Below are 26,702 nucleotides of genomic sequence, written 5' to 3'. Positions count from 1 at the left end.
CAGGGCTTCATGTGTGATAGGCACCCTACCTCCTGAGTTACATCCTTAGTCCTCATTCTACGTGTTGAGTGACACTTTGTAAAATTCATACAAAGTATTATGCTGCACCATTTCACGCAGCAGCAGTGAGATTTCCAGGAGGAACATTTTGTTTGTAGAGTTGACGGCAGAAATCATTATGAGCACTTGGTGATATTGAGTCACTAATGTAAAAGTGCAAGGATGTAGTTAAAGAAAAGTCTTTATTTACCGTATTAGCTGGGGCCATAATAAATAATGCAATATGCTAATGTAACAGTAGAGATTCTCATGCATTACCATACTTATAAATATACAAGAAAGCTGGCTTGCAGGAGAGTGTACTTAGCAATACAGTGAAAGTGATAATATTAAGCCCACAAAGCAAACAGATTCTTCCCGTATCGTTGTAAAAAACACATTCCTGTGCGCTTGTGAACAAATAGAAGTTCCCACATAGTATCCTTTTTTAAAAAAATTTTATTTTATTTTATTTTTTTGGTAAACATGCTATAGTTAAATTAGTTACCAAATAGCCAGGGCCTATAATTTGTGATTTATTAGTATTTCTGATGAAAAACAAAATTAACAAAAATTGACTTCTGCATTTTGATATGAAGGCTGCTAAAATAATACAGTAAAATAAAATGAATGAAATGATATTCCAGGCAGGTTTTTGTGACTGATCCCATTTATAAAAATGCTATAATATTGTGTTTATAATCTGGTAACAACCAGTTCCCTGACTGCAGAAGCGATGAACTTTAATTAAAGCTTAATTTTGTTAGTAAATTTCACAGAAAGGAGTAAAATAGGATAACCTTTAACATAAAGCTTTAGAACAAATAATTTAAACATATCTTAAACACTGAAAAATGTGTTTTTAATTGTTATTTATAGTTAATTAACAATACCAGTGTTTAGCTTTATGTAGCCAGTCATGAGTCCCCTTTCGACACCTGGTTTGACAATCTTCCTTACAAACACTCAGGCAACTCAGTTGAGCGAAGGACAGCGGTCTGTGGTCCACAGTAACTCAATGTATGGCCATTTGGTTTGCAGACAGCGTTTAATAGGAGTGTCGTCTGTCTGTAGCATGGGGTCTTCAAAACCCATAACCACTGCAGTCCCTTCCACATACATTACCTGCCGAGAGGAAAAGCCAGGAGGTCAGTTAATGTTCATAGCCAGTTCTCCGTAGCTACAGACAGCGTCACAGGCAAGTGCATTTCTAAAAGCAAGTTGTGTGGAGCTTCATAGCTAACTCTTTTCGTAGGAATTATACCCAACTAGAGCAACTGCAAAACAAACTTGTAAATGAGATGGTAACATACATTTTAATTGTTAGTTAACTGGTAAAACTGACAATTCCAGATCAAGACAAAAAAAAACAAAAATAGGTGAATCACAAGCATACACTTTTAGATGACAAATCATTCTTCAAATGATAGACACCAGGGCGTGTCTTCCCCCACTGTCCACATGGCATGCTGTGCTTCCTCTGGCTGGGCTACCAAGGCAATCAGTTGCTCCTGCTACTCAACAGAGAGTTGTTGTGCCCTCTGACTTGTACTTCTGTGCACTTCAGATTGGAAGATGACGTGCATGCATGCTAATGGAATCTGCTGTCTCTGGAATGAATGGTTTTTGAAATGTAGTTCTTGAGTATATTTTACATTGTATGAAAATCATGGAAGAAAAAAAATCACAAAAGATGTGAGGACAGACACAAGAGTCATGGAAGGATGACAGGGTAAACTAACCTGTGGAAATAATCATATTTGATATAATTTGTTGGGAAGATACCAGAAAACATTATTTTGCTTATTCTTTTTTTCAAAGAAAATACGTGAAATTATTTGACATACTAGTAGAACCCTAACTCACTATCAAGAATTCAAGTTGGGTTAATTTTATATTAAATATGTAATTGAAAGGGGTGGCTATGGACTGCCCTCTTCCAGAGTATGTGTAGCTATTTTTACCCACTCAGTGTCTGATACACATGATTGCAATTCTGTTCTAACATAAAAGCCATAAGCTATGTGACCAAGGAGCCAAAAGAAACAAGCTTATCAGCTTTCAGCAAGAGTTCCCTTAAAAACACAGCTGCCGAGGCAAAGAATGCTCTACTACTAGGTCACAAAATTTGGCTTTTTTTAGGGACGTCCAAAGGCATTACGGTGAAATACAATTTTCATATTAAAATTACAACTCACAGTTTTCAACCTCAGAACAAAAGTGCTACTTTCTAAAGAGTTGTCTAAAGGGATATAAGTCAGGACTGGGCCTGGTTCCCCAGTTGCTCACCGCATCAGAGCAGGAACCCTCTGCAAAGCAGTGGGATCTAATCTGTGCTTTCCACAGTGGCTGCGGCCTGGACTAGCAGTCCTCTCTTTGTTTGTTTAGCCTGCTATCTTGAGTGGGACTTGACTGAGCACTCAGGCCTTTTTATAGCCCCTGCATAATTTCAGGACCTTATACTTTTGTATAAATGAGATGCATGCGTTGCTTTTACGGTTGTTACATAGTATGTCATGTTAATTGTCCATATATCTTAATCTCTGATCTTGTGTTAGTATGTCAAATGCTTGTCACAAGCATGATTTGAAGACTTACTATATACAGGTAGCGTGGCCAAGAAGACCAAGGACAGGATTGGGAATCAGGAACTCAGTTCCAATCCCTGCTCTGTCAATGACTTGCTGTGTGACTCTGGGTGAGTCACTTAATCTCCCTGTCTCAGAGGCCTCATCTGTAAAATATGGATAATATTTAACTACCTTGCAGGGATTGTGGCAGTGAATTAATATTTCGTGATGATGAAGCTAGGCAAACTTCAACAACTAGGCGAGCATTCATTAATACACAATAAGATACAGCACGCAGGGGCTCTTACTGATTGTACAATATTACAGATGGTAATAAACTCAGGAAATGATTTTTGGGAATATGAAAGGTTTTGATTTATATTTTGTTATGAAAATAAAAGTAAAAATTAGCCTTTTAGTTTGGTTTTAGTAAAGTATGTAATTTACATTATGATCTTGTTTCTGTTGCCATCCTCCAAACAGCATGAAATCAAATTGAAAAGGCATAACTCCTAATAAAAGACTGTGGCTTTTTTCAGAATAAATGTAAAGACAACAGACTTGCCACTAGAACACAAAAACTGGCATTTCATTCAAAAGAGGGAAGTGCTCAGACAAGCAGGCTGGTACAGCCAGACACAGGCATCCGTGTGCCTCCGTCCAAGACTTAGAAAGGAGAGGAGCAAAGCAAAGTGATGAAAAGCACAGGCTCTGGACTACATTTGACAGGCCTCGATCCCAGCTCTGCCGTTTCCTGGCCCTGGACAGCTGCTTCCCTGTGCTGAGGCCCCTCTGCAAAGCAGCCACATACAGACAACACTGACCTCAGACAGTGGTGTGCAACTAAAGACTAGGTAAACACTCAATACAGCCATTTGGTAAATAAAACAAAAGCAACATCAAAACAAGTCAGCGTTATTTACTTCTGCATTTAAATAACAACCTTCTTTGGATTACCGAGAACTGCTGACTTGGAAATAAAGCCACAGTCCAGCGTAACATTGTGTACAGAGTAAACATATAGTTATTTTGTCGCAGTGAAATAAATGCTCCATAGATCCATGCAGAGCTTGAAGGCAGGTTACAGCTTATTCAAATTGAATATAGCCAGTTCTTACACACGTGCTGCAGCAGGGAGACTCCTGGAACGTCATCCTGAAGTTTCAAATGCAGGGGACTCAGACACAGTCATGCCCATTTAGTTCATCAACCCAGCTGAAGACAAACTACTATGTGAATTCTCATACCTTTTCATTATAATTTGACTGCTTCAATCCATTGTAGTGGTAGACAGTAAAAGATTCTGGACCACTGGAGCCCTATTATAAATAAAGGACTATTAAAACTTTAAGTTATATCATTTTATCGAGCAATTTCTAATGATATAAAGATGAAAATCTATTAATCTTTATTGTTATTGGGAACTCACTCGATAAAGACAGTGTGTATAGAGTTAGCTGCCAGAAGGGTTGAGAGAGGGAAGTTGCCTCTGGACAGGGAAGCCCTGCCCAGCATGAGCTCTTTTGCACTCGCTCTTCCCTTAAGTAGATGTGTGCATTACATTAAAAAAAGGACAAACACCCATAGAAAGAGTTACAGAGATAAAGTTTGGAGCTGTGACGAAAGGATGGATCTAAAAACTGCCATATCCAGGGATCCATCCTATAATCAGCTTCCAAACGCTGACACCATTGAATACTAGCAAGATTTTGCTGAAAGGACCCAGATATAGCTGTCTCTTGTGAGACAATGCTGGGGCCTAGCAAACACAGAAGTGGATGCTCACAGTCAGCTATTGGATGGATCACAGGGCCCCCAATGGAGGAGCTAGAGAAAGTACCCAAGGAGCTAAAGGGATCTGCAATCCTATAGGTGGAACAACATTATGAACTAACCAGTACCCCAGAGCTCTTGACTCTAGCTGCATATATATCAAAAGATGGCCTAGTCGGCCATCACTGGAAAGAGAGGCCCATTGAACTTGCAAACTTTATATGCCCCAGTACAGGGGAATGCCAGGGCCAAAAAGTGGGAGTGGGTGGGTAAGGGAGTGGGGGCGGGGGAGGGTATGGGGGACTTTTTAGATAGCATTGGAAATGTAAATGAGGAAAATACCAAAAAAAAAAAAAAAAAAAAAAAAAAAAGACAAGCGCCTAACAAGGATCTCCTAAAATGCATCCTGCAAAACATTTGCTCCTCAGTGTAGAACAAAGCAACACCACCTCTATTTAAACCACAAATACACATTCACCAATAGCTTCAATTCAGCCCACAATAGTGAATCAGAAGTTTCCATTAAACAATATCATTTCACAGAAATCAAAACATATCATGCCTAACAAGACTTTATTCCCACCCAAAGTGCCTGGCTCTTGGCTGATTTCCTGTAGACCATTTCCTGCTCTCCAGCCTGTCTCCCTGGCCATTCCTGACATAAGAAAGGATTGATATGAACCCAGCTGGGCCACAGGCCCTCCAAAGAGCTTTCCTACTTGGTGGGAAGTGAGCTGCTGGCAACTCTTGCTTTAGCACCTAGCAAAAGATGGGTTAAAAGGATGCAGCTTTGCTGAGAGAGTGAGGAAGGTGGAGAGCTCTGGGAAGGGTTTAGGGCTTCCTCGAGGCTTCAGGCTCTGGGAGCAGGTTTTGAGTTCCGGTTCAAACAAGAATGACACATTTCTTTCTAAAATGCCCCTTCTGCATTTTTTAAGACCCATCCCACATCTTTCCTGTAAAGTTTTTTTTTTTTTTCTGAACATACAAGCTGGTTATCTTACTCCTCTGGAAGCTGTAAGTCAAAGCTTTCTCAATTAGTTTGAGAATAGTGACTTTATATCATTGGGTTGTTATTGTGGAAGCCTTTACATTTTACATTCGCTTCTAACACTTCCCAGCTACAATCTAAGCTTTCATCATTTAGGTGACTGTTTCCTTAATTGTACTCATGATCACTGTCATTACTTAGATGACAGTGATTTGGTTCTTGATTTTGACAATTTTAACTTATAAATTAAACATTTCCTTCCTTGAGTCCTATTTGTATTCTCTAGGGAATAACTAATCAATCAGGTGGCATATGGAAACACCACAAAGGCTGTAGTTGCTGCAAGCACTTTTCCTTCTGGGGGGAGGGAGAAGTGATGGACTCTCAGGTCAGCCAGGTACCAGCTGAATGACATCAAACCTTTTTATACATTTTCTGATCTTCACTACCAAAAATGCTAGGATAATTGTACTCCATTTATAAGGCATACAGGATATGCTTAATGAAGACAGCTGCTTCTGCTGTTCTGGCTTCTCTCTCCTAACACCACAAACCCTTCCACTGTAGCTAGCTGAAGCTTGCTTAGGAAAGCTGACTGACTTAACTCTTTTCCTCGTTGCAATTTTAACCTGTTTCTGTCATTTCCTTTATGCACTCTTCGCTACCCAAACATGTTTGCTGAGCAGACCTTCTACTCATCTGTTAGGCAGGACACTGGCCAAGGATGCTGGTGGTGTGAGGGACAGTGCTGGCGTGCACTGAGTACAGATAGGACACCAGTGGTGTAGCTTACGTGGGAAGGCAAGTGTGACACAGGGGTCTTAGTTCCCACACAATGGAAATAGGTAGAAATGGGAAAGTCTCCTGTGAGGCAGGCAGCTGTGCTAATGTGCTAAGGTGGAAATCCATTAGAGTCACATACAGGTGCTACAACACTGCTGTGCTCTGTCCCCGCAGCTCCTGATTCACTAGATCCATGGGGGAGACATTTCCTGTGGAGTAGCAGGGAACTAGTACATTCTTCTACCACCTCAAGGAACACTGCCACAAAGGCAGTTACCCTCAATGGAGTCAATGGGCTACTAGATCAAACCAAAAGGGCACATGTCCCTGGGGCAGAAATGACCACATTCATTATGTGCATCCTCAAAGAACTGACAAATATAGAAGTGGACGATCACAGTCATCCATTGGACAGAGCACAGGGTCCCCCAGTGAAAGAGCTAGAGAAAGTACCCAAGCAGCTGAAGGGCTTTGCAGCCCCACAAGCGGAACAACAATATGAACTAACCAGTAACTCTAGAGCTCCCTAGGACTAAACCACCAATCAAAGAGTACACATGGAGGGACTCAAGGCTCCAACCACATATGTTGCAGAGGAAGGCCTTGTGAGACATCAATGGGAAGAGAGGCCCTTGGTCCTGTGAAGGATCGATTCCCCAGTGTAGGGGAATGCCAGGACAGGGAAGCAGGAGTGGGTGGGTTAGTGAGCAGGGGGAGGGGGGATGGGATAGGAGGATTTTCAGAGGGGAAATGAGGAAAGGAAATAACATTTGAAATGTAAATACAGAAAATATCTAATAAAGCATTTTATCAAAGAAAAAAAGAAAAAGAAATGTATATGCAAAAAAATTCACAAAACATAAAACTACCAATTCCTTGAGCTAACAAGTCATACTAATGTTAGTCATCATCATGTAATCAGCACACATGCGGCCGAAGGAACCTGTAACTGTCTGACACTGCACAAGCAGTTTTCAACCCCACCCCATACAGACGTGCTTTATACTTAAAACATAGTATTCAGTATTTCCAATAATGTCCTGGCATCAGCCTTCTTGGGATAAAAACCCCAGCTTCAAATATTGCTTCAAACCTTTACTATCCTATAACTGACCATCCATTGACACATCTGAAGTATTTTAGACTCTAAAAAGGGACTTTCAGGAAAGCCCAATGGGAATACACTGAACATTTTAATCTAACAGTGCCCTTTCAATGTTAGAAAAAAAAAGTTTGTTCTGTCTTTTTTTTTTTTCACAAATTATTTGCCAAAGTTTGCAAAGCTCAATTTCCTATGCCATTAGAGTATTGATTGCTTTCTGAACTGTACTACTCACTTCCATTATTCATAATAACCAACAGGAACCTATGTTCTCTACTAAAGCAAGACCAAATGCCACCAATGCCAATTACTCTGGTCAAGTCTGATTTGTACCCAAGATATCAATTTAGCAAGCACATCAATATTAAATAACTACATAGTTACACAAAATTGGCATTTTCTATTGGAACAATTTAAACTGCTGATATGATGTGACCATGATTATTACGTTGACTAGCTCAGTGGTAAAACAAGTTTCATGTAGACCAAAGACAAAGACCTATGCGTAGTCTGCCACCAACGCAGGCACAACCCAAGGGTGTGAGAACAGAGCCGGCTAACTGAAGCATCAAAGCCCAATGGAAGACTTGTCCTTAGAGGAGTCAGTGCTGCTCCACTACAAACAAAGCCACTCTGTTCACCCTTTTCTTCTAGAACTCAGGCTCATTACTAGAAGCCCCTACCCTTCCCTTCTTTGGCAGTGTCCTAAGATGCATGCTAATCGGCAGGCCCTGAGAGTGTGAGCGTGGGCTCAGAGGAAGCAGTGTGATGTTTCTATTATATGCACATCTGGCTTGACCCTTCTTTTTTAGTCTTATACCATTCTCTGCCACCCATCAGAATTCTGAATACTAAATAATGTACTGGTACACTGATAGCCTCGGAGAATTGTAGCACTGTAGTGACATAAGGCCTCCAAATTAGAGGAGTGTGTGGTTCCACGAACACACATAGCACACATGTATCACTTACTGACATGCATACTCTGAGGTCTATACAACTGTACCAGGACACAGCATGTACCCGATGAGATGAGGGGGGTAAGCTGCTAACACACACACACACACACACACACACACACACACACGCACGCACGCACGCAGAATCACTTTGTGCGTTGTACCACTGTGCTGACACACTCACACTCTATCACTGTACCAGTACTTACACATCAGAGCACTGCAGCACTGTAATAGAATACAAAGTTGCCCTCTGAGAACTGTATCAATGTGTTGGCACCCACTGAGACACCCACCTCACCCCAGGCACTATATCAGTGTACTGACACGTGTGTTTTCTGAGCACTACACAGCATATGGGCTCCTATCTTTCTGACCTCTGCATGGAAAGGCCTTTATATAATAGATTTTTTTTCTTAGTCTCATATCTACACTTTAGGGGAAAAAATCTTGTCCACAGATGATCATCTCAACAGAACAAATGAGTCCATATATTCTGTGGAATATGTTACCTGATCAGGAAAAAATTCTTGAAGAAATGGACCCAACAATATGATTCCTAGTCCTTCTGGATCTAATTTATTCTTCATGAGATTTATACTATAGGGAGAAAAAAAGAAAGAGAAAAACAGTGAATACCAAAAAAGACAAAACACCACAAAACTATTTTGCTCTTTCATGATTAAATTTCTGGTGCTACACTTTTGGATGCCAAAATCCTAAGAGCTGTTCTTTTTAGAACTTTAATGACAAATACACAGGAATGACATTTAATTTGCCAAAATTTAGCTATTTTTAAATCAGAGTAATCTGTTACTATTTAAAATTTAAATTATGATGGCGACTTTAGAATATTGTTCCTTATTAGGTAAAGTAATTTCAAAACCAAGGTTTATAAACTCAGGGTACAACCTCCCAAAGACAGATTCTCTTTGCTTCCTAGGTACTGAATTCAACAATCAAATAGAGCATTTACTTCTCAAAAAAAAAAAACCATTTTAGGCTCCAGGAGTTAGAGCAAGCCAAGAGGCAATGGTAAATCAGATAAGAAGAGCATGCCTTTCAGAATGTTACTTTAAGAACTAGATGAGATAGATGCTTAACATCCGTGGACAATCTAACTTGAAGGACACAGACATAAAAGCTTGAGTCTAGGAAACTGCAGTGACTGTCATTGCCCTTGTGGTCCAGCTCCTGCCAATCAGGTGTAATGGAGGCTGGTGGAGAGTGTCGGGAGTGAGCAGCTCTAGGAGGCAGGGGAACAGAGAGTGAAGTTCAAAGGGTGAAACCATCAACAGTCTGTCTACGTAGAGGTTTTCCCCCAATGCCATTTCAAACTCTAAATACCAAGTTAAACTTAGCCCACTATGTAACAAGCAGAGAGCCATATTTGGGGGTTATGAGGCATTGTGGCTGATCAACTTGCCCAGGGTACTTCACCAGTGCTCAGGGGAGTCTGTGGTTCAAGCTCTTTACCAACAGACAGCTGGAGAAGGACTGAACAGGAGCCAGACAAAAGGGTTTAAGGATTCCCTTCCTGGGAAGGTCCCAGAGCTGGGCAGTTATCTGTTTCTCCCTTTCCTCTACTTGTTTGGACTAAGTGAGTTCAAGGGTTTTTGTTTGTTTGTTTTATTAGAAATGGAACTTGAGCGATGTGTTTAGGGGTAAAACTTTTAAAATATGTCTTATGAAAGTTACATCTGTGTGAGGTCTCTAGCCAGGTTCAGTGACATGTGGCCTCTGCTCTAGGAGATGCTAGAGCATGACTATCATAGCCTTGGTATCTTCTGGTATCATCTGCCTGCTCCATGCAAAGGATTCAGAGGGTCTGAGGAAGGCCATTAGATTGTGATCTGAGGCAAAGGCAATGTGACTATTTTCAATTGATATATATATATATATATATACATATATATATATGTATATATATATACACACATATATATATATATATATATAATCTCAAAAACCAAAGTCTTTTTAGATAGAAAAAAATCAAATTATAGTGAAAGACTTATTTTAAAAACCAAGACAACCCAACATAGTGTCAAGAAGCAACAGTATGTATAATATAGGTATATTAACTTCTGTCCTCAAATTGGATTAGGTCTTTTTCCCTAAATTTTTATTGTTTTGTTATATAGGTTTAGCATATAGCATAAAAATGTATATACTGTTTCAACTTGATAGAATATTTTTTGATAGATCAAAATAACACTTCCAGTTGCACTCACTACTCGGGATCTGAAACAAGGTCCAAGGCTTTCATGACATCTTCTAGAAGGGAGTCAGCTATGAATCCATTATCTGGAAAACATATTAAAGAGAAGTTGGAATACGAACATTTCTGATCAGGTTCTGGGGAGGAGCGGATGACTTCATAGGAATACAAAGAGTTGAAGAACTCTTTTTTTTTTTTTTTTTTTTTAGCAGTAAAGCTCATTGCTCCTAGGTACTTGCTCAGATGAATTTTCTTAGACATATAATCAAAGATTTATCTTCAAGGGAGGAAAAAAATTGACTTATGAACTCCAATTAAACTTTAAAGTTAACCTATTTTTTAATAGAGGAGCTTGACAAACCGGCAAATGGGTAAAAACTCTTTCCACTTAACAACATTACTCAGGAATTAGCTAAATTTTTAAATTGTTATGAAGAAATCAAGTGAACAGAATTATTTACAATTCTTTTGTTTGTTTGTTTGTTTGTTTGTTTTTAAAACAGAGTTTCTCTGTGTATCCTTGGCTGTTCTGGAACATGTTCTGTAGACCTAGCTGGTCTCAAACTTATTCTTGTCTCTGCCTACAGACTTATGGGATTAAAGGCATGAGTCACTACCACCCAGCACAAATTCTGTTTGTTACAGTTTCATTTTACTAAATGTAGTGATCCAGTTCTATTTAGATAACTGATGGTGTAAAACTAAGAAAAAAAATCTCGAAATAGGCTTCACATTAACTAATAGCTACAGATTCAGTTAAAAAACATTCCAACTAAACATGACAAAAATATCACCAACACACCTGCATAAAAAAGCTAAAGCTGAAATGTAGTGGAGGCAAATGTGCTGTCTGCAAATTCCAGGCTCAACATAAGAGCATGCCACCTGCTTACAGTCTGCAGGCTCCTTCCTCTCTGTATCTAATCTCTCTGCCCAGCTACATTCTATCCATCTTGTACCAGCGTCTAGCCAGGAACTCCATCTGATGGTTTGTCTGCTCCATATACCTCTCCCAACCTCAGATCTGCCTTCATATTCAAGGTATACACCAGAATTCACATTCTGTGTGCCAATCCGGCCCCAGGAGTTCATCTGACTTCATTCTACCTAAGCAAAATCCAACCTTCAGGCCCAACCTGGCCCATACATCCTGTGCTCTGTCCTAGTCTACTACGTCCATAGCAGACAGAGATTAGCATTCAGTTCATTAATATGTGGTTTCTACAAGCCACTTTTTCCAAGAGATTAGTCTTCTGAAAAAAATAAACAGAGAAACATCAGAAGTAAATGATACCATACATCCAATGGTCTTAACAGAATACTCCACCCAAAGATCAAACAATATATATCCTATTTAGCAGCCCTTAGACACTTCTCGAAAATAGAACCCAACCTGGAACATAAATGTTAAATTTAGAAAGGTTCAAATAATTGGCCATAATGCAACAAAACTTAAATAGCAAGCAAATCTCTAATAATTACACAAAATCTTGGTGTAAATAACTGATTTCCGAATGATAAATGGGTCAAAGAAGAAATCAAGGTAGGAATAAAAATGCTCCCCAAACGACATGAAAACACAAAACCTCTGAGACATAGTAAGGGCAGCTTTAAGTGTGAACTTTCTAGCGCCAAATGCCTAAATGAAAAAAGCAGAGTACAAACAAATAACTTAATGATGCATCTCAAAAATTTGAAAATCAAGAACAAATGAAACTCAGAACCAGTAAACAAGGAGAGAAAATAAAAATCTGTAGAAATTATAGGAATAGAAAAACAGAAAACAAATCTAAAAACTGGTTCTCTGAGATGATAACAAGACAGACCCTTGGCTCAACTCATTGGAAGAAAGAGAAGGAAGGAAGGAAGGAAGGAAGGAAGGAAGGAAGGAAGGAAGGAAGGAAGACAGATCCAAATTATCAGAATCAGACGTGAATAGGGAATTATTACAATAAACACCAGAGAAATTCAGATCACAAGGGAATACTTTAAAAGCCTACATTATATTGTATTACAACTATACTAATATTGGAAAATCTTTAAAAAAAAAGAAAAAAGAATTTGTAGATTCATCCAAACTACCAAATTAAACCAAAAGGAGATCAACAACCTAAACAGATCCATAACAAATTATGAGATAGAAACAGTAACAAAAAAACCTTCCGACTGAAAACAGTGTAGAACCAGAGGGATGAAGGATTCACAACATAATTCTACCAGGCTGTCAAAGATCTACAACCAAGCCTTGTTAAATTACTAAACAAATAAAAAAGACAGAAAAAAAGAAAAGGATGCATGGGGGGAGGGGAGGAAGGGAGAGAGTGAAGAAGGGAGGGAGGGAGAGAGGGAGGAACAGCCAGAACATCCTATACTCCATCTGTGAAGTCATTGCCACTTGAAAACCAAAATTAGGTAAAGACCCACACAAAGGAAAATATAAGCCATTATACCCCAAAAACACAGACTCAAAAATCCTTAATAAAATACTGGCAAACCAAGTGCAGACATATATCATGAAGATTATCCACAATAACCAAAGTGGCTTTATGCTGAACATGTAGGGATGGTTTAACACAAGCAGTCAGCAAATGTAGTAAGTCATGTAAGTGAAATTAATGATAAAAATCATATGATCATCTCAATATATGCAGAAAAACTGTTTGACAAAAATCTAATATGCTTTCATAATAAAGGTCTAGAGAGAGCAGGACTAGAGGGAACATACCTCAGCTATGGTGGTTTGAATATGTTTGGCCCAGGGAGTGGCACTATTGATAGTGTGGCCTTGTTGGAATAGGTGTGTGTGTCACTGTGGGCATGGGCTTTAAGACCCTCAGCCTAGCTGCCTGGAAGCCAGTCTTCTCCTTCTGGTCTTCAGATAAAGATGTAGAACTCTCAGCTCTTCCTGTACCATCTTCCTGTACCAGCTCTTCCTGGACATTGCCATGCTCCCGCCTTGATGATAGTGGGGTGAATCTCTGAACCTGTAATCCAGCCCCAGTTAAATGTTGTCCTTATAAGAGTTGCTTTGCTCATGGTGACTGCTCACAGCAGTAAAATCCTAACTAAGACAGAAGTTGGTACCAGGGATTGGGGTAATTTCTGTGATAGGCCTGACCATGACTTTGTTTGGAAGAATATGGATTGGGAACTTTGGACTAAGTGGACTGCTTTAAGTGTGGCTTAATGGGCTATCTTAGTAGGAATATGGAAGACTTTGTTGCTGAGGGTGATTTGAACTCTGGAAGACTGGCTCTAAAAGTTTCAGAGGAGAAGAATTTTAATAGTGGCTGAGACTGTTCTTGAGATATTTTGGTGAAGAATATGGCTGCTTTTTGCCCCATGTCTGAAGAATGTACCTGAGGCTAAGGTAAAGAGATTTATATTAATTGCATTGACAGTGGAAGTCTCAAGAAAGCCCAACAGAGACTTTGTTCTCTGGTTAAGTTTCAGGAAGAACATTTTGAACAAGCATAGCAAACTTAGAAAGGAAAAGTATAAAATGTATGGTTCAAGTATAAACAGACACCAAGAAGTGAAATGGAGCTGAATTCCGTATTGAAGGAGATAAACAGAGTAAGGGCATAATCCCACCCAGCCAAGCTTATTGTTTGTGTGTTTGCCATTGGACAAGGAATAGTTATATCATGTTAGGCATTATTATTATTTGGATATTGTTTTCACTTGGACTTTTTTTTTCTGGATCTTGAGGAACAGTGGCCATGAAAAGCTTAGGCTCAGGCCTTTAATTCTAGGAGACAGAGGCAAGCAGATCTCTGAGTTCAAGGCCAGCCTGAGACACAGCAAGTTTTAGATAGAAAAAACCTCTATGTGGTAAACCACACCTTTAATCCCAGCACTTAGAAAATAGGCATGCAGATATCTGAGTTCAAGGTCAATCTACAGAGCAAGTTCCAGGACAGCTGAGCTTAGGGAGTGAAAGTTGGAAAACAGAAAGCTGGTGATAATATAATATAATATAATATAATATAGTATAATATGGGGACATGTTCCAGCTCTGGCAAGCAGCAGAACTATGCAGGTTCAGCCATGTGACTCCAGCTGTAGAGTAAAGAATAGAAGCGATTACTGGGATAGTTGATGCTGGTTAGCTGGAGAAAAGAAATTAGCAGTGTTTAAGAAGAGACCATCATCACTGATGTGAAATCTGGGAAGTGTTTTCTGAGAGCACAAAGAAGCTGTGTTCCAGAGATTGCCAAGATTGTACCTCCTGGTGCAGCTCGACTTGGTAATGTGTAAGAATCATTTAAGTGGTACTGGTTTTGAAGGCACGAAGGGGTTGTGGAGAGCAGCTGAGGCTGGGACACTGTGAGAGGCCAGGGAATGTCACTGGTGAAGGAAGGTACAGCCTTAGTTGCAGACGATGGACCAGGATTGAAAGGGTTATGCAAAGAAGTTGAGGCTTGGTGCCATGAAGAGATCTTATGAGAGGCTATTGGTAAAGCCTAGTTGCAGCTGAAGACCCCAGTGTATTAGAAATGTCAGTACCATGGGATCACCACCAAGAATAGCAGCAGCATTGGAGTGGAGTCAACCAGAGCCTAGAGTGCTACAGAGGGCAGAGCTGGAGAAATGATGCAAGCCCTTTGGAGGAGCCCAGAAGATCATGTGTGGATTCCAGACACTGGAACAAGAAGCTGTGAAGTTGAAGTTCACTTGGAGACCCCAAGATTTAAAAGATGCCAGAGCCATGGGATACCTGCTGAGGAAAGCTACTAATGGGGAATGGAATGAGCACAGGAGAAAAAAGTTTGTTGCAGTCAACAAAGATGAAAAGGGAGTAGAGATCTGAAGACTGCTCTGCTGTCAGACATGGAGATGCAGAGACTCATGTGTTTGAACAAGCCTATGGGGGCCAGGGAGTAGAATGTGGTGCTTTGAATATGTTTGGCTCAGGGAGTGGCACTATTAGGAGATTTTGCCTCATTGGAGTAAGTGTGTCACTGTGGATGGTGGGCTTTAAGACCCTCATCCTCGCTGTCTGGAAGCCAGTATTCTGCTAGCAGCCTTCAGATGAAGATGTAGAACTCTCAGCTCCTCATACAGCATGCCTGCCTGGACACTGCCATGCTCCTGCCTGGATGATAATGGACTGCACCTCTGAACAGGTAAGCCAGCCCCAATCAAATATTGTCCTTATAAGAGTTGCTTTGTAAGTCGGGTGGTGGTGGCGCACGCCTTTAATCCTAGCACTTGGGAGGCAAAGGCAGAGGCAGAGACAGGTGGATTTCTGAGTTTGAGGCCAGCCTGGTCTACAGAGTGAGTTCCAGAACAGCCAGGGCTATGCAGAGAAACCCTGTCTTGAAAAACCAAAGAAGAAAAAAGAAAAAGAAAGAGTTGCTTTGCTCATGGTGTCTGTTCACAGCAGTAAAACCTTAACTAAGACACTCAACATACTAAAAGTTATATATGAGAAACCCATAGCTAAGTTTATCCTAAGATGACAGAAACTGGCAGCAATCCCACTGAAACCAGAAACAAGACAAGTCTGTTCACTAGCTCCATTCCTTTTCAATATAGTACTTGAAGCACAATCTGAAGCAATAAGGCAAGAGAGAGAAATTAAAGGAGTTTAAGCAGAAAAAGAAATTAAACTACCCCTATTTGCTGATGACATATTACACATAAGAGCTCCCAAACATATATTTGCAACACAACGACTGTACGTAAGGCTCAGGGAACATTGTTCAAGAGGGGACAGAAAACCTGTATGAGCCAAAGGAACAAACTGCTGAGAGAGATCATCTCCTAGACATGCCAGGGAAAACTACATCCATGAAGTCTCAACAGCATGTCTGTCTAAACAAGCCCTGAACACAGATAACAATAAACACAGTACCATGGAAAGAGGAAATCTTAGGTCCTCCACCCTAGACAAAGCACTACAGGCAACTAACAAGTGCTGAGAAGGGGAGCACAGCCTTCTTTCTATGGGGAAGAGCCCTTCAGTTCAGTATCCACAAATGGTCAGCCCTGAGGTCACATACACACAAATAACTAATTATACAGACTAGGCAGGTTGTAATTATGATCAAGGAATACATACACATACATATGTAACATATGATTAAAAAAGAGGACAAGAATTTGAGAGAGCAAGGAGAAGGCACATGGGAGACCTAGAGGCATGACATGGAAATGTTGTATTTACATTTGAAAAATTATGAAGAAGTTAAGTGTTGACAACAAAAATGGTGGCTGTATATACACAAAACAGCGTAGAAAGTGGCCCCAACTCTGCTGATGTGAAAAGTACAATGACACAAGCAAAGGCTCTGGAGGGCAGTTAGAAATGACAGCGATTCTGAACTGTCACTAGCTTATTCCCTTCCACGCACAAGGCACAATCACTCATTCCAGGAGACTGCCTCTACTTTCCATTAGCAACCAACATTACGTTTTTTTTCAAGGGTTAGGTAATTTTCTAAAAAATGTGTCTAAAAGTCCTACAACAAACTACAGAATAAAGGAAGCAGCTGCTCACCTGGGATGCCTCATTTTATAGGCCTAGGCAGGTCAGGACTATCAGAAGTCACCCTTTTCCAGACAGACTGACCTTGCTTTAACGGCTTCAGATCATTTGTGATAATTAAAAGTGCACAGATTTTAACATGAAGGGTTAGTGTAACTACAACTTGTCCAGCTACAAATAATTTGAGGTCTAAAGAATAAAATAATTTGTTTGAAAGCACTTTCAAAGACATTCAAGCCCATAAGCTTGCTTTGATGAATTGGAAAGATAGAAAAAAAATTATTTTTGCTTAGTTAAGTCACAGCTAAAAGCCCAGAGCCTCTAAATGTCAAACAGATTTTATTTGGCCACCAACAGACAGGAACACTAATCTGGAAAAGTCCCCCTGCTTATTGGCCATCACAGATCTTGACCTGACATTCAGCATCTTAGGAAGCACAATAGAAAATGCCTCTGCTGCCTTTGTCTGGACACTTCAGTCAGTCTAGCTTCATTCTTTTAACTTCATTGCTACTCAAGAAAAATTCCTATTATAGCAATTACCTGAGAGCAAAGCCCAGATCCAAATACTTTCCTCCATGAAATGATCAGCAGATAAAACTGTGGATGTGCTTAAAAGTTTGTACATAAGGGTATGCTGCCTGATAAACTGTTCCAACTATGTTCTGAGCAGCTGTTTATTATTGCCATTTTTTAATCTGTGATTTAATCATGAAACCCTGCCAAGTAATTAAAATGGTATAATAAGGCATTGCTAAAATTAAACTTTTGATGATATTCCAAATGAGAAATTAGCAATTTAAAAAATACACCTTTGATCTCATAACTTTGTTTGACATCCAAATAAGTAGCAGGTTTCTAGAATTTTGAAGAATCTAAAATACATATTATTCTAATTGCTCAAGCAAATGGAGAGTCAATACCAAATTCTTAGCAGTAGTCTAATGCCAACAAGTTCAGAGCGGCTTGAGCATCTTTATGACTTCAGTCATAACACAGACATTGGTAATCTCGGAGGGGTTGAGATTTCTTGGTCTAGAACATCTAGAAGCTATTCTTGGTTCTTAAAAATACATACGTACCTTTGAAAGTTAAACATACAAAGTTAGTTTAACAACACTGGGGAAAAAGGTGATAGTATCTATCTCGTAGATTCATGGCAAAGATTGTGTGTGTGTCACTGTGGGTGTCTATGTGTATTCATAAGTGTGTGTGTGTGTGTGTGTGTGTGTGTACACTTATGTGTGTGTAGGTGAGAGGTGGATGTTGGGTGTTTTCCTCACTTCCTTTCCACATTATTATCGAGGCAGGTCTCTCACTGAGCCCATAGCTCGATGATTTAGCTTGGCTAGCTGGCCAGCCTGTGAGGTTCAGAGCTCTTCCTGTCTCCGTGTCCTCAGCAGTGCAATCACAAGCACACACCAACATGGCTGGCTACCTTTATGTGGGTTTTGGGAAGCTAAATTTAATTCTTTATGCCAGCATAGCAAATACTTCCTCACTGACCCATATCACCAGCCACATACAGGTGGCTTTACTATTAAATTAATATTAAATCACTAGTAGTTGATAATATCAATTATTAATAGTGATAATAGTAATAATAAACTAGTTTATTAAGATGATATTAAAATTAATATTAGTGTTAAGTAAATATTAAATTAAAAGTTTAACACTAAATTAAAGCATGACATGGCTTTAATATATTCATGGAGGTAAAACGTTTTCTAAGTTGTAATGTTCCACACAGATACTAGCACCATTATGTTTCTAAGAAGGGATATGTAGGGGCCGAGAAAGCTCAGTAGTTAGGAACACTTGTTGCTTTTGCAGAAAATGCGGGGATTCACATTGGGTGCCTCAAAGCCACTTTTAATTTCTAGCTTCAGGGTACCTGACACCCTCTCTGCCTCAGAGAGTACCTGCATACACGTGGTATTACCTAACCCCCATGCTTGGCATACACACATACACATATACAAAATAAAAGTAAGTCTTAAAAAAATAAAACAAAGCAGGTATAAGATGTGGTGTCCCTGAAAAAGTGCTACTGGTGGTGGCCAGTACAAGCCCATTCATTTATTCTATTGTCATGGTGAGGAATGTAATATAATTTAAACAATATAATTCATGCTTCTACTAGAGGGAAAAAGTATTAAGGAAAAATATTTTCATCTCCAAATTTGTATATGTGTTAGTAAAGCAAGGCTATATAAACCAAAATATTAAATAAAAAATAAGCAAGCAAAACATGTTCTTCACGCTGGAATAATACCGCTTCCTATAATGATTTACCTTAGTGAAGGGAAGTCTTTTCTCATCAATGCTCCCGGCTAAGCACCCTTTAGGCTTAGTACTGCAATGACTTTTCATTTTCAGCCTTTTCTGTTACTCATCAACAATGCTGCTCCATGACCAGGCAGTGAGAGCAGAACCCTTAGAAAGCAGCCTTGCTAAGGGGAAGGACGGGTGTCAAGAGTAAAGAGCTTCCTGCTGAAGACAGAGGACACAGGAACAACTGAGGTTTTCAGAGCTCCAAAGGACTCCCCTGACCTAACAACTTTGGTTTCAATGTGATGACTTATGTTAGAATAAGTTGACTTTAAGGGAGGCAGATACAAGGTTAAGGCATAATCTTTAACTCAGTACAGAAAGAAAAGGCCATCAAAACTCCTCGATGGACATATAAATGATATAAATGTGCCATTTTCAAAACTCTCTTTGGTAGAGTAAATATGAGATCAGAAGGTAAATGATCAGGATGATATTCTTTCACATGAAGTTTTTTTGTTCAATTACGTGTGTGTGTGTGTGTGTGTGTGTGTGTGTGTGTGTGTGTGTGTCTGTGTGTGTAGGCCATAAGTATCCGATACCCTGGAGCAGGACTTGCAGCTGAGCCTACCTATGGGTACTAGGAACCACATTTGGATCTTCTATAAAGAGCAGCGCAATGCTCTAACTGCTGAGCCATCTCTCTAGGCCCTGATCTGGTCATTCAATGTTTATTAAGATCAGGAACTAAGAAACACTACTACATAAGTGAATCCTGACCTTTGACACGTAGTATAAGTAGAAAGTCAGAATCTGAAGAAACACATTCACTCAGCCGTAGAATTTGATGGGAGCCATGGTCTGCTAGCTTTGCTGCTTGGTCTCTTTGATTTCCATTTTTGCTGCTTCTCCTAAGGTTTTTTTTTTTTTTTTTTTTTAAAGAACTACCACCTATTTTCCATTTAATAATCCAATTCATCTTTTGAGTACAACCCAAGTATTGATACTTCAGACATAGAGCCATACAATGTATTGACGAATGCTTACCTTCTGGATCATAGGTTTGGAAAACTCTTCTGGCTTGTTCCGAAGGCGCTTCAGGGGCAACTAAAGCCATATCCTAAAAATCAAATGAATACTATCAACCAGATGCAACGCTGTGGTATCAACAGTGAATGCTCACATGGGGCATTTGTAGACAGAATAAATGCAGCATAGGAGAGTAGGCAGAGAAATCACAAACTCTCTCCAGTGCCCAACTTTACTTCCCAAGGATGGAAATGAGACTTAAGCCACAAAAAGCTAAAAGTTTTTCATGCCAACATTATAAAAGCAATTAATATAAAATTTAAAATTCAGAAAACCCATGACCTGTAAGTGTATTATATACTACTGTCTATGTAAAGAAATACATAGCTTAAAATATCCTCTAATTTCCAATGACAAAAAATATATGACATAACACTCTAGTTTTCAAGGAATCAAAACTATGAGATTTTTCTAATAGCAAAAACTAAAGTGCATACATAGGACTGTAATGCCAGTTACCACACTAGAAAAGAGCAATGTAACACATGTATCACGTTCTGTATGTCCAATTTAGCTTCCAAAGAGTTATTATAGCAGGGTTATAGATCCTTCATAGATTGAGTTTCTTCACCACAGTGGGTATCACTGCTCATCAAAGCTGCAGCAGAGACTCACAGCACTCTGTTGCTATTGCTTCTCTATACAACCTCATTGCTCATATCTAAGCCTCTGCGTCATCCTACTTCTGATGACAAGAAAGCAGAATTGAGGGCCCTGTGTTGATGACTGGTTGTAGCCTCTGTGTGAGCTTTCAATTATATTTGTGTTCGGTGAGACACACCTCATCAGAGAACAGGCATCCTTTCACACCATCTCAAACCCTCAATCGGGGCTACACAGCAAGATCATCTCAAACCAAATCAAACACAGAAAACAAAACACAACAGCTTTGAGGTATAAATGTTAAAATTTAAAATGTTTTATGGGCAAATTTCAAAGAAAGATACTCTAACTTGTAGCCTTACCCACCCATATCTCATTTATGAAGGAAGGAACAAAAAGAACCAGTGAGAGGAGGTCTTACCTGCTCCTGGACCACCTTCCTCAGGGTGGAAGAGCATGTACTGTTCTTATGAAACTCAGGACTGGGAACTGAAGCAATGAAATCACACCAGACTTACGTACTTTTATGTACTCCATCAAAGAAGAGTGAAAGGCCTTGCTATTTTACGTGTTTCAGTTGTGGATGTTATCTCATGCTTTCCACCCCAAAGACCATGCCTACATACTCAAGTGTTATTCTGCACATGCCAAGCACTGTCGTCTTTGGTTTAATTTTCAATGCTGTTCTGAATTTGTGATTCAGTTCCCTACTTGCTGGATTCGTGGGCTCTGTCTAATCTTTTGCCATCATAAACAATGCATCAAAGAAATGTGAAGGAATAGTCTTATGCAGGCTTAATTGTATTTGTGGGAGAGATCTACTGTGGGTTGCTGGATCATAGGAAGAATAATTTGCAATTTTAGTAGGCACTAGAGAGCTGTAAATCATGTTTGCCTACTTATTTCAAACATTGTTTTGTTTTTGGACAGAGTCTCACATATAGCAGGTTGGCCATAAACTCATTATGAAGGTAAAGATTATTTGAACTTCTGATTTCTGACACCTGTCCAGTGAGTGTTGAAATAATATAAATGCACTTCTCTCCAGGTTATAAGATGTGGAGATAGAATCCACGACTTCATCTACCCTAGGTAAGTATTCTACTAAGAACATAACAAGTTTCTTGAACAATGCTTCTTAAAACTCACATCACCAATATCCTATCCTAATCAGATAAGGGACTAATATCCAATATATATAAAGAACTCAAGAAGGTGGACTCCAGAAAGTCAAATAACCCCATTAAAAAATGGGGCTCAGAACTGAACAAAGAATTCTCACCTGAGGAATACAGAATGGCAGAGAAGCACCTGAAAAAATGTTCAACATCCTTAATCATCAGGGAAATGCAAATCAAAACAACCCTGAGATTCTACCTCACACCAGTCAGAATGGCTAAGATAAAAAATTCAGGTGACAGCAGATGCTGGCGAGGATGTGGAGAAAGAGGAACACTCCTCCATTGTTGTTGGGATTGCAAGCTTGTACAACCACTCTGGAAATCAGTCTGGCGGTTCCTCAGAAAATTGGACATAGTACTACCGGAGGATCCAGCAATACTTCTCCTGGGCATATATCCAGAAGATGTCCCAACCGGTAAAAAGGACACATGCTCCACTATGTTCATAGCAGCCCTATTTATAATAGCCAGAAGCTGGAAAGAACCCAGATGTCCCTCAACAGAGGAATGGATACAGAAATTATGGTACATTTACACAATGGAGTACTACTCAGCTATTAAAAAGAATGAATTTATGAAATTCCTAGCCAAATGGATGGACCTGGAGGGCATCATCTTGAGTGAGGTAACACAATCACAAAAGAACTCACACAATATGTATTCACTGATAAGTGGATATTAGCCCAAAACTTAGGATACCCAAGATATAAGATACAATTTGCTAAACGCATGAAACTCAAGAAGAATGAAGACCAAAGTGTGGACACTGTGCCCCTTCTTAGAATTGGGAACAAAACACCCAGGGAAGGAGTTACAGAGACAAAGTTCGTAGCTGTGATGAAAGGATGGACCATTTAGAGACTGCCATATCCAGGGATCCATCCCATAATCAGCTTCTAAACGCTGACACCATTGCATACACTAGCAAGATTTTGCTGAAAGGACCCAAATATAGCTGTCTCTTGTGAGACTATGCCGGGGCCTAGCAAACACGGGAGTGGATGCTCACAGTCAGCTATTGGATGTATCACAGGGCCCCCAATGGAGAAGCTAGAGAAAGTACCCAAGGAGCTAAAGGGATCTGCAACCCTATAGTTGGAACAACATGATGAACTAACCAGTACCCCGGAGCTCTTGTCTCTAGCTGCATATGTATGGAAAGATGGCCTAGTCGGCCATCACTGGAAAGAGAGGCCCATTGGACTTGCAAACTTTATATGCCCCAATATAGGGGAATGCCAGGGCCAAAAGAATGGGAATGGGTGGGTAGGGAAGTGGGGGGTGCTATGGGGGACTTTTGGGATAGCATTGGAAATGTAATTGAGGAAAATATGTAATAAAAATATTAAAAATTAAAAAAAAACAAAAAACAAAAAAAAACAACAACAACAACTCACATCACCAATATAGCCTTCATTGTATTTCTGGGCTAAAGCTAGGATTGTCTCCCAGCTCTCAAGAGACTTGGAGCAACTGTTAACATTGGAGATAGTATTATTCCTTAGCTATCTATATTCTACGTTTATTCTAGTATAAGCATTAGCCCCTTTAACTATTCATAATCCACCCTCCCTCCCTCTCTCTCTCCCTCCCTCCCTCCCTCCCTCCTTCCTCAGTTCTCTTCTGTAGGTCTGTGGGAGACAGTGGATGACTACATGTACAGTGCTGGCCGGCAGCAGCTTGAGAGCAGAGGTTTCAACTGTGTGCAAATGGATGCTTATTTTTCCTATCTGTCTGTTCACCCACCCTTCTGTAGTATCAATTAGCGATGAGAAGATGAGTTTGATACACTTTAAAAATTTCACAGAATTTCTAAACATCACTTAAAACTATAGAAGGGAAGGAAAAAAAACTCAGGCTTTTCTTGTTTAAAAACCAAGCCTCTTCCTTTTCCCTTTTCATGACTAAAGGCATCTTCCCATGTATATATTCCTTTAATTTTAGTCACTGGTGGCTCGCCGTTTTCAGAGTGTAGATCGTTCAAGCCCTTGTTTTAGTTATTCCTTGGTACGTTTTTGTAGCTATTATAAATGGAGGCTGACACACTCTTCACTACATTTTGATAGTTTCAACAGTGTTTTCAAGCTGTAGCATTTCCTATGGAAGATCCCACCATCATCGGGTGAGTTTGTTTCTTCTACTCCTGACTGCTCTGGGAGGGACATTCAACCCTATGGCAAACATAAGGACTGAGTGTAGAAGTTTTTGTCCTCTTCTAGAGCTCAGAGGAAAAGCTTTCAGTATTTCACTGTTGAGAATCTGTAGGCTTCTTGCATAAAATCTTTACTGTGCTGAGGTGAATGCCTTCTATAAAAATCTTGGAGTTTTACTCATCTAAACATACTGAATTCTGTCATATGCTTTTGCCCTCCCCCATCTAGTAAGATAATCATAAAGCTTGTATCCTTCGTTCTTTTGGTGTGCTGTGTCATATTTATTGATTGGTATATCTTGGAACATCCCCATATGCCAGTAACGCAATCTTGGGTGTGGATGATTTGGTTGGATTGGTGCTGCTTTGTACTCAAATGCTAAATATTGGCCCCCAAGACTTGGTTGCCTCTGACAAGCAGATCCTCATGTACCCCAAATGATGTTGTATAAACCTTGTTCCCCAATTTAAAACTACTGGTTAAATAAAAATAGCTACAGCCAATTACTGTGGAGAATAGACGTAGATGGAACTTAAGTTCCTGGGTTGGGAGTAGCATGTAGGGATCACTAAAAAGAGGAAGAGGAGGAGGAGGAGGAGGAAGAGGAGGAGAAAGGGAGAAGGGAGAAAGGGAAAAGGGGAAAGGGGAGAAGGAGAAATATGATGGGGAGCAGGAGGTCCTCGTTAGATGTGATGGACCAGGAACACGTGGCCCAGTGAAAGGCCCAGTTAGGACAGACTGGTGGAGCCGAAATAACCCAGGCAAGACTCAAACGGCAAATACTTGGAGAATGAAGCTAGAGAATTAACAGTGTAGTATAGAAAAATAGATTAAGGAACGCTCACCCAGTAATTGTGCTAAACCTGATTTTAAAAATTCCATAGGACTCTGCTTCAATTATTGGGAGGGCTTGCTGGGTCATTTAATAATAATAGTTATTAAATAACATTTAAAAATTCCATTTACACTATCTGTTTTATATGGTGCTGAATTCCATGTGCTCACATTTGCTGAGGAATTTTGTATCTATGACCATCAAGGATGCTGGCTTCCCTCCTTTCCTGCCATTTGTCTTCTTGACGTGTAACCTGTGCTTCTCCTCCCCCCAAGCCTCTTGTGTGCTGTGATCACCACAGGAGTATACCAATCCTGCCTGACTTGCCTTGGGTAGCCACTGTCTACTTTAGGTGTCAGTGCAGTGCTGGATCCAGAGTTGAAAGTACTCCTTCCTCTGATTTTCTTAAATTACTTTTTAAATATAATTAGATAGTTGTACTTGTCAAAGAAATTAATTTCCTTAGGTTATTTATTTTTTGGTATGTAATTATTCATTGTGGTCTCTTAACCATGGAGCAGAAGAATTACCACTGTTAAAATGTTCATACTGCCCAGAGTGATTTGTAGATTCAATGCAGTATCTACTAAAATTCTGATTTTTTTCATAGAAATAGAGAAAAGAATCTTAAAATTTCTACAAAAGAGCCAGCAAAGGACTTCAATAGGCAAGCAGAGACAAGCACAAAGAACAAACTGGAGCAAGAGTGTGGTGCTGATAAAGCCATGTGGCATGCTGACCAGCAGTGCAGAACACACAGCCCAGACATTAATCTTGGCATGCAATTGAGCTTAAATAACACCATCGAGATGGCCCAGTGAGGAAGGTGCTTGCTGCCGAGGCTGACAACTTGAATTCAATCCTGTTAATCATATAGTGGAAGGAAATTCCTGAAAGTCTTTCTCTGACTTCTGTGTGTGCATGTGTGTGCACATACATACAAAGTAATAATTATTAAAAATAGACTAATAGGCAGAGAGAGGTGTCTTTACACTGTAAGGAAGAATGGATTTCCACATCAAAAACAATGGAATTGGACTCGTAGTTCACATCAGATATGAGCATCATTTCAAAATGGATCACAACTTCAATGTAAGAAAAAGAACTATAAAACTACAGAAGAAAACAATAGGGAAAAACCAAATGACACTGGCCATGGCAGTGATTCCAGGGTCTCACTCCAAATCTCAGGACTGAAGCCAGCAACAGCCAAATTAAAAACCCATTCTTGTAAGCCATGTCATAAAGAGTTACTATCTCAAATATATAAGGAGCCCAAACTTAATAGTAAGAAAACAAAAATCCAATTTAAAAAGTGAGGAGGTACATGACTAGACATTTCTCAAGACACACAAGAGGCCGCATAATTAACTGAAAACAAACGAATGAAAAAAGCTCAGGATTGGAACTCTGGGACATGCAAGTTATGGCAAAAATATGAAATTCCCTTGTCACTGTCAGAAAAGACAAATGTCAGCAAGAAAGTTAAAATAGCTGTTGCCATGGTGGCTAGGAAATAATGTACAACAGCCCAGCCATTTTGAAAAACTGTGTGGAAATTCTCTGAAAGAACTACCGTAAAATCCAGCAATCCCAAAACTTTGGGATAACCCTAAAGATTTGAAGTCAGGTGCACTGTAAA

General features: G+C 39.7%; 1 protein-coding gene across 7 annotated transcripts in view; it reads right to left on the bottom strand.

Annotated features, from left to right (window-relative positions):
* Positions 1-223: 223 nt before the first annotated feature.
* Mindy3 (MINDY lysine 48 deubiquitinase 3) overlaps positions 224-26,702 on the bottom strand; it is a 76,540-nt gene continuing 50,061 nt past the window's right edge. For all 7 annotated transcript variants that reach the window (XM_021185506.2, XM_021185512.3, XM_029472339.2 and 4 more), the window contains 5 exons: positions 20,247-20,319; positions 10,449-10,521; positions 8,727-8,814; positions 3,857-3,928; positions 224-1,164 (listed from right to left, as the gene is read on the bottom strand). In XM_021185506.2, coding sequence (XP_021041165.1) covers positions 1,015-1,164; positions 3,857-3,928; positions 8,727-8,814; positions 10,449-10,521; positions 20,247-20,319 — 456 coding nt within the window. In that variant the 3' untranslated portion in view covers positions 224-1,014. The remainder of the gene's footprint in view (positions 1,165-3,856; positions 3,929-8,726; positions 8,815-10,448; positions 10,522-20,246; positions 20,320-26,702) is intronic.

This window comes from Mus caroli, unplaced genomic scaffold (genome assembly GCF_978045245.1).
Source record: "Mus caroli unplaced genomic scaffold, Mus_caroli_1 scaffold_2, whole genome shotgun sequence".
Lineage (NCBI taxonomy): Eukaryota > Metazoa > Chordata > Mammalia > Rodentia > Muridae > Mus > Mus caroli.
Note: the sequence above shows the minus strand (reverse complement) of the source record. Positions and strands in the feature narration are given on the sequence as shown.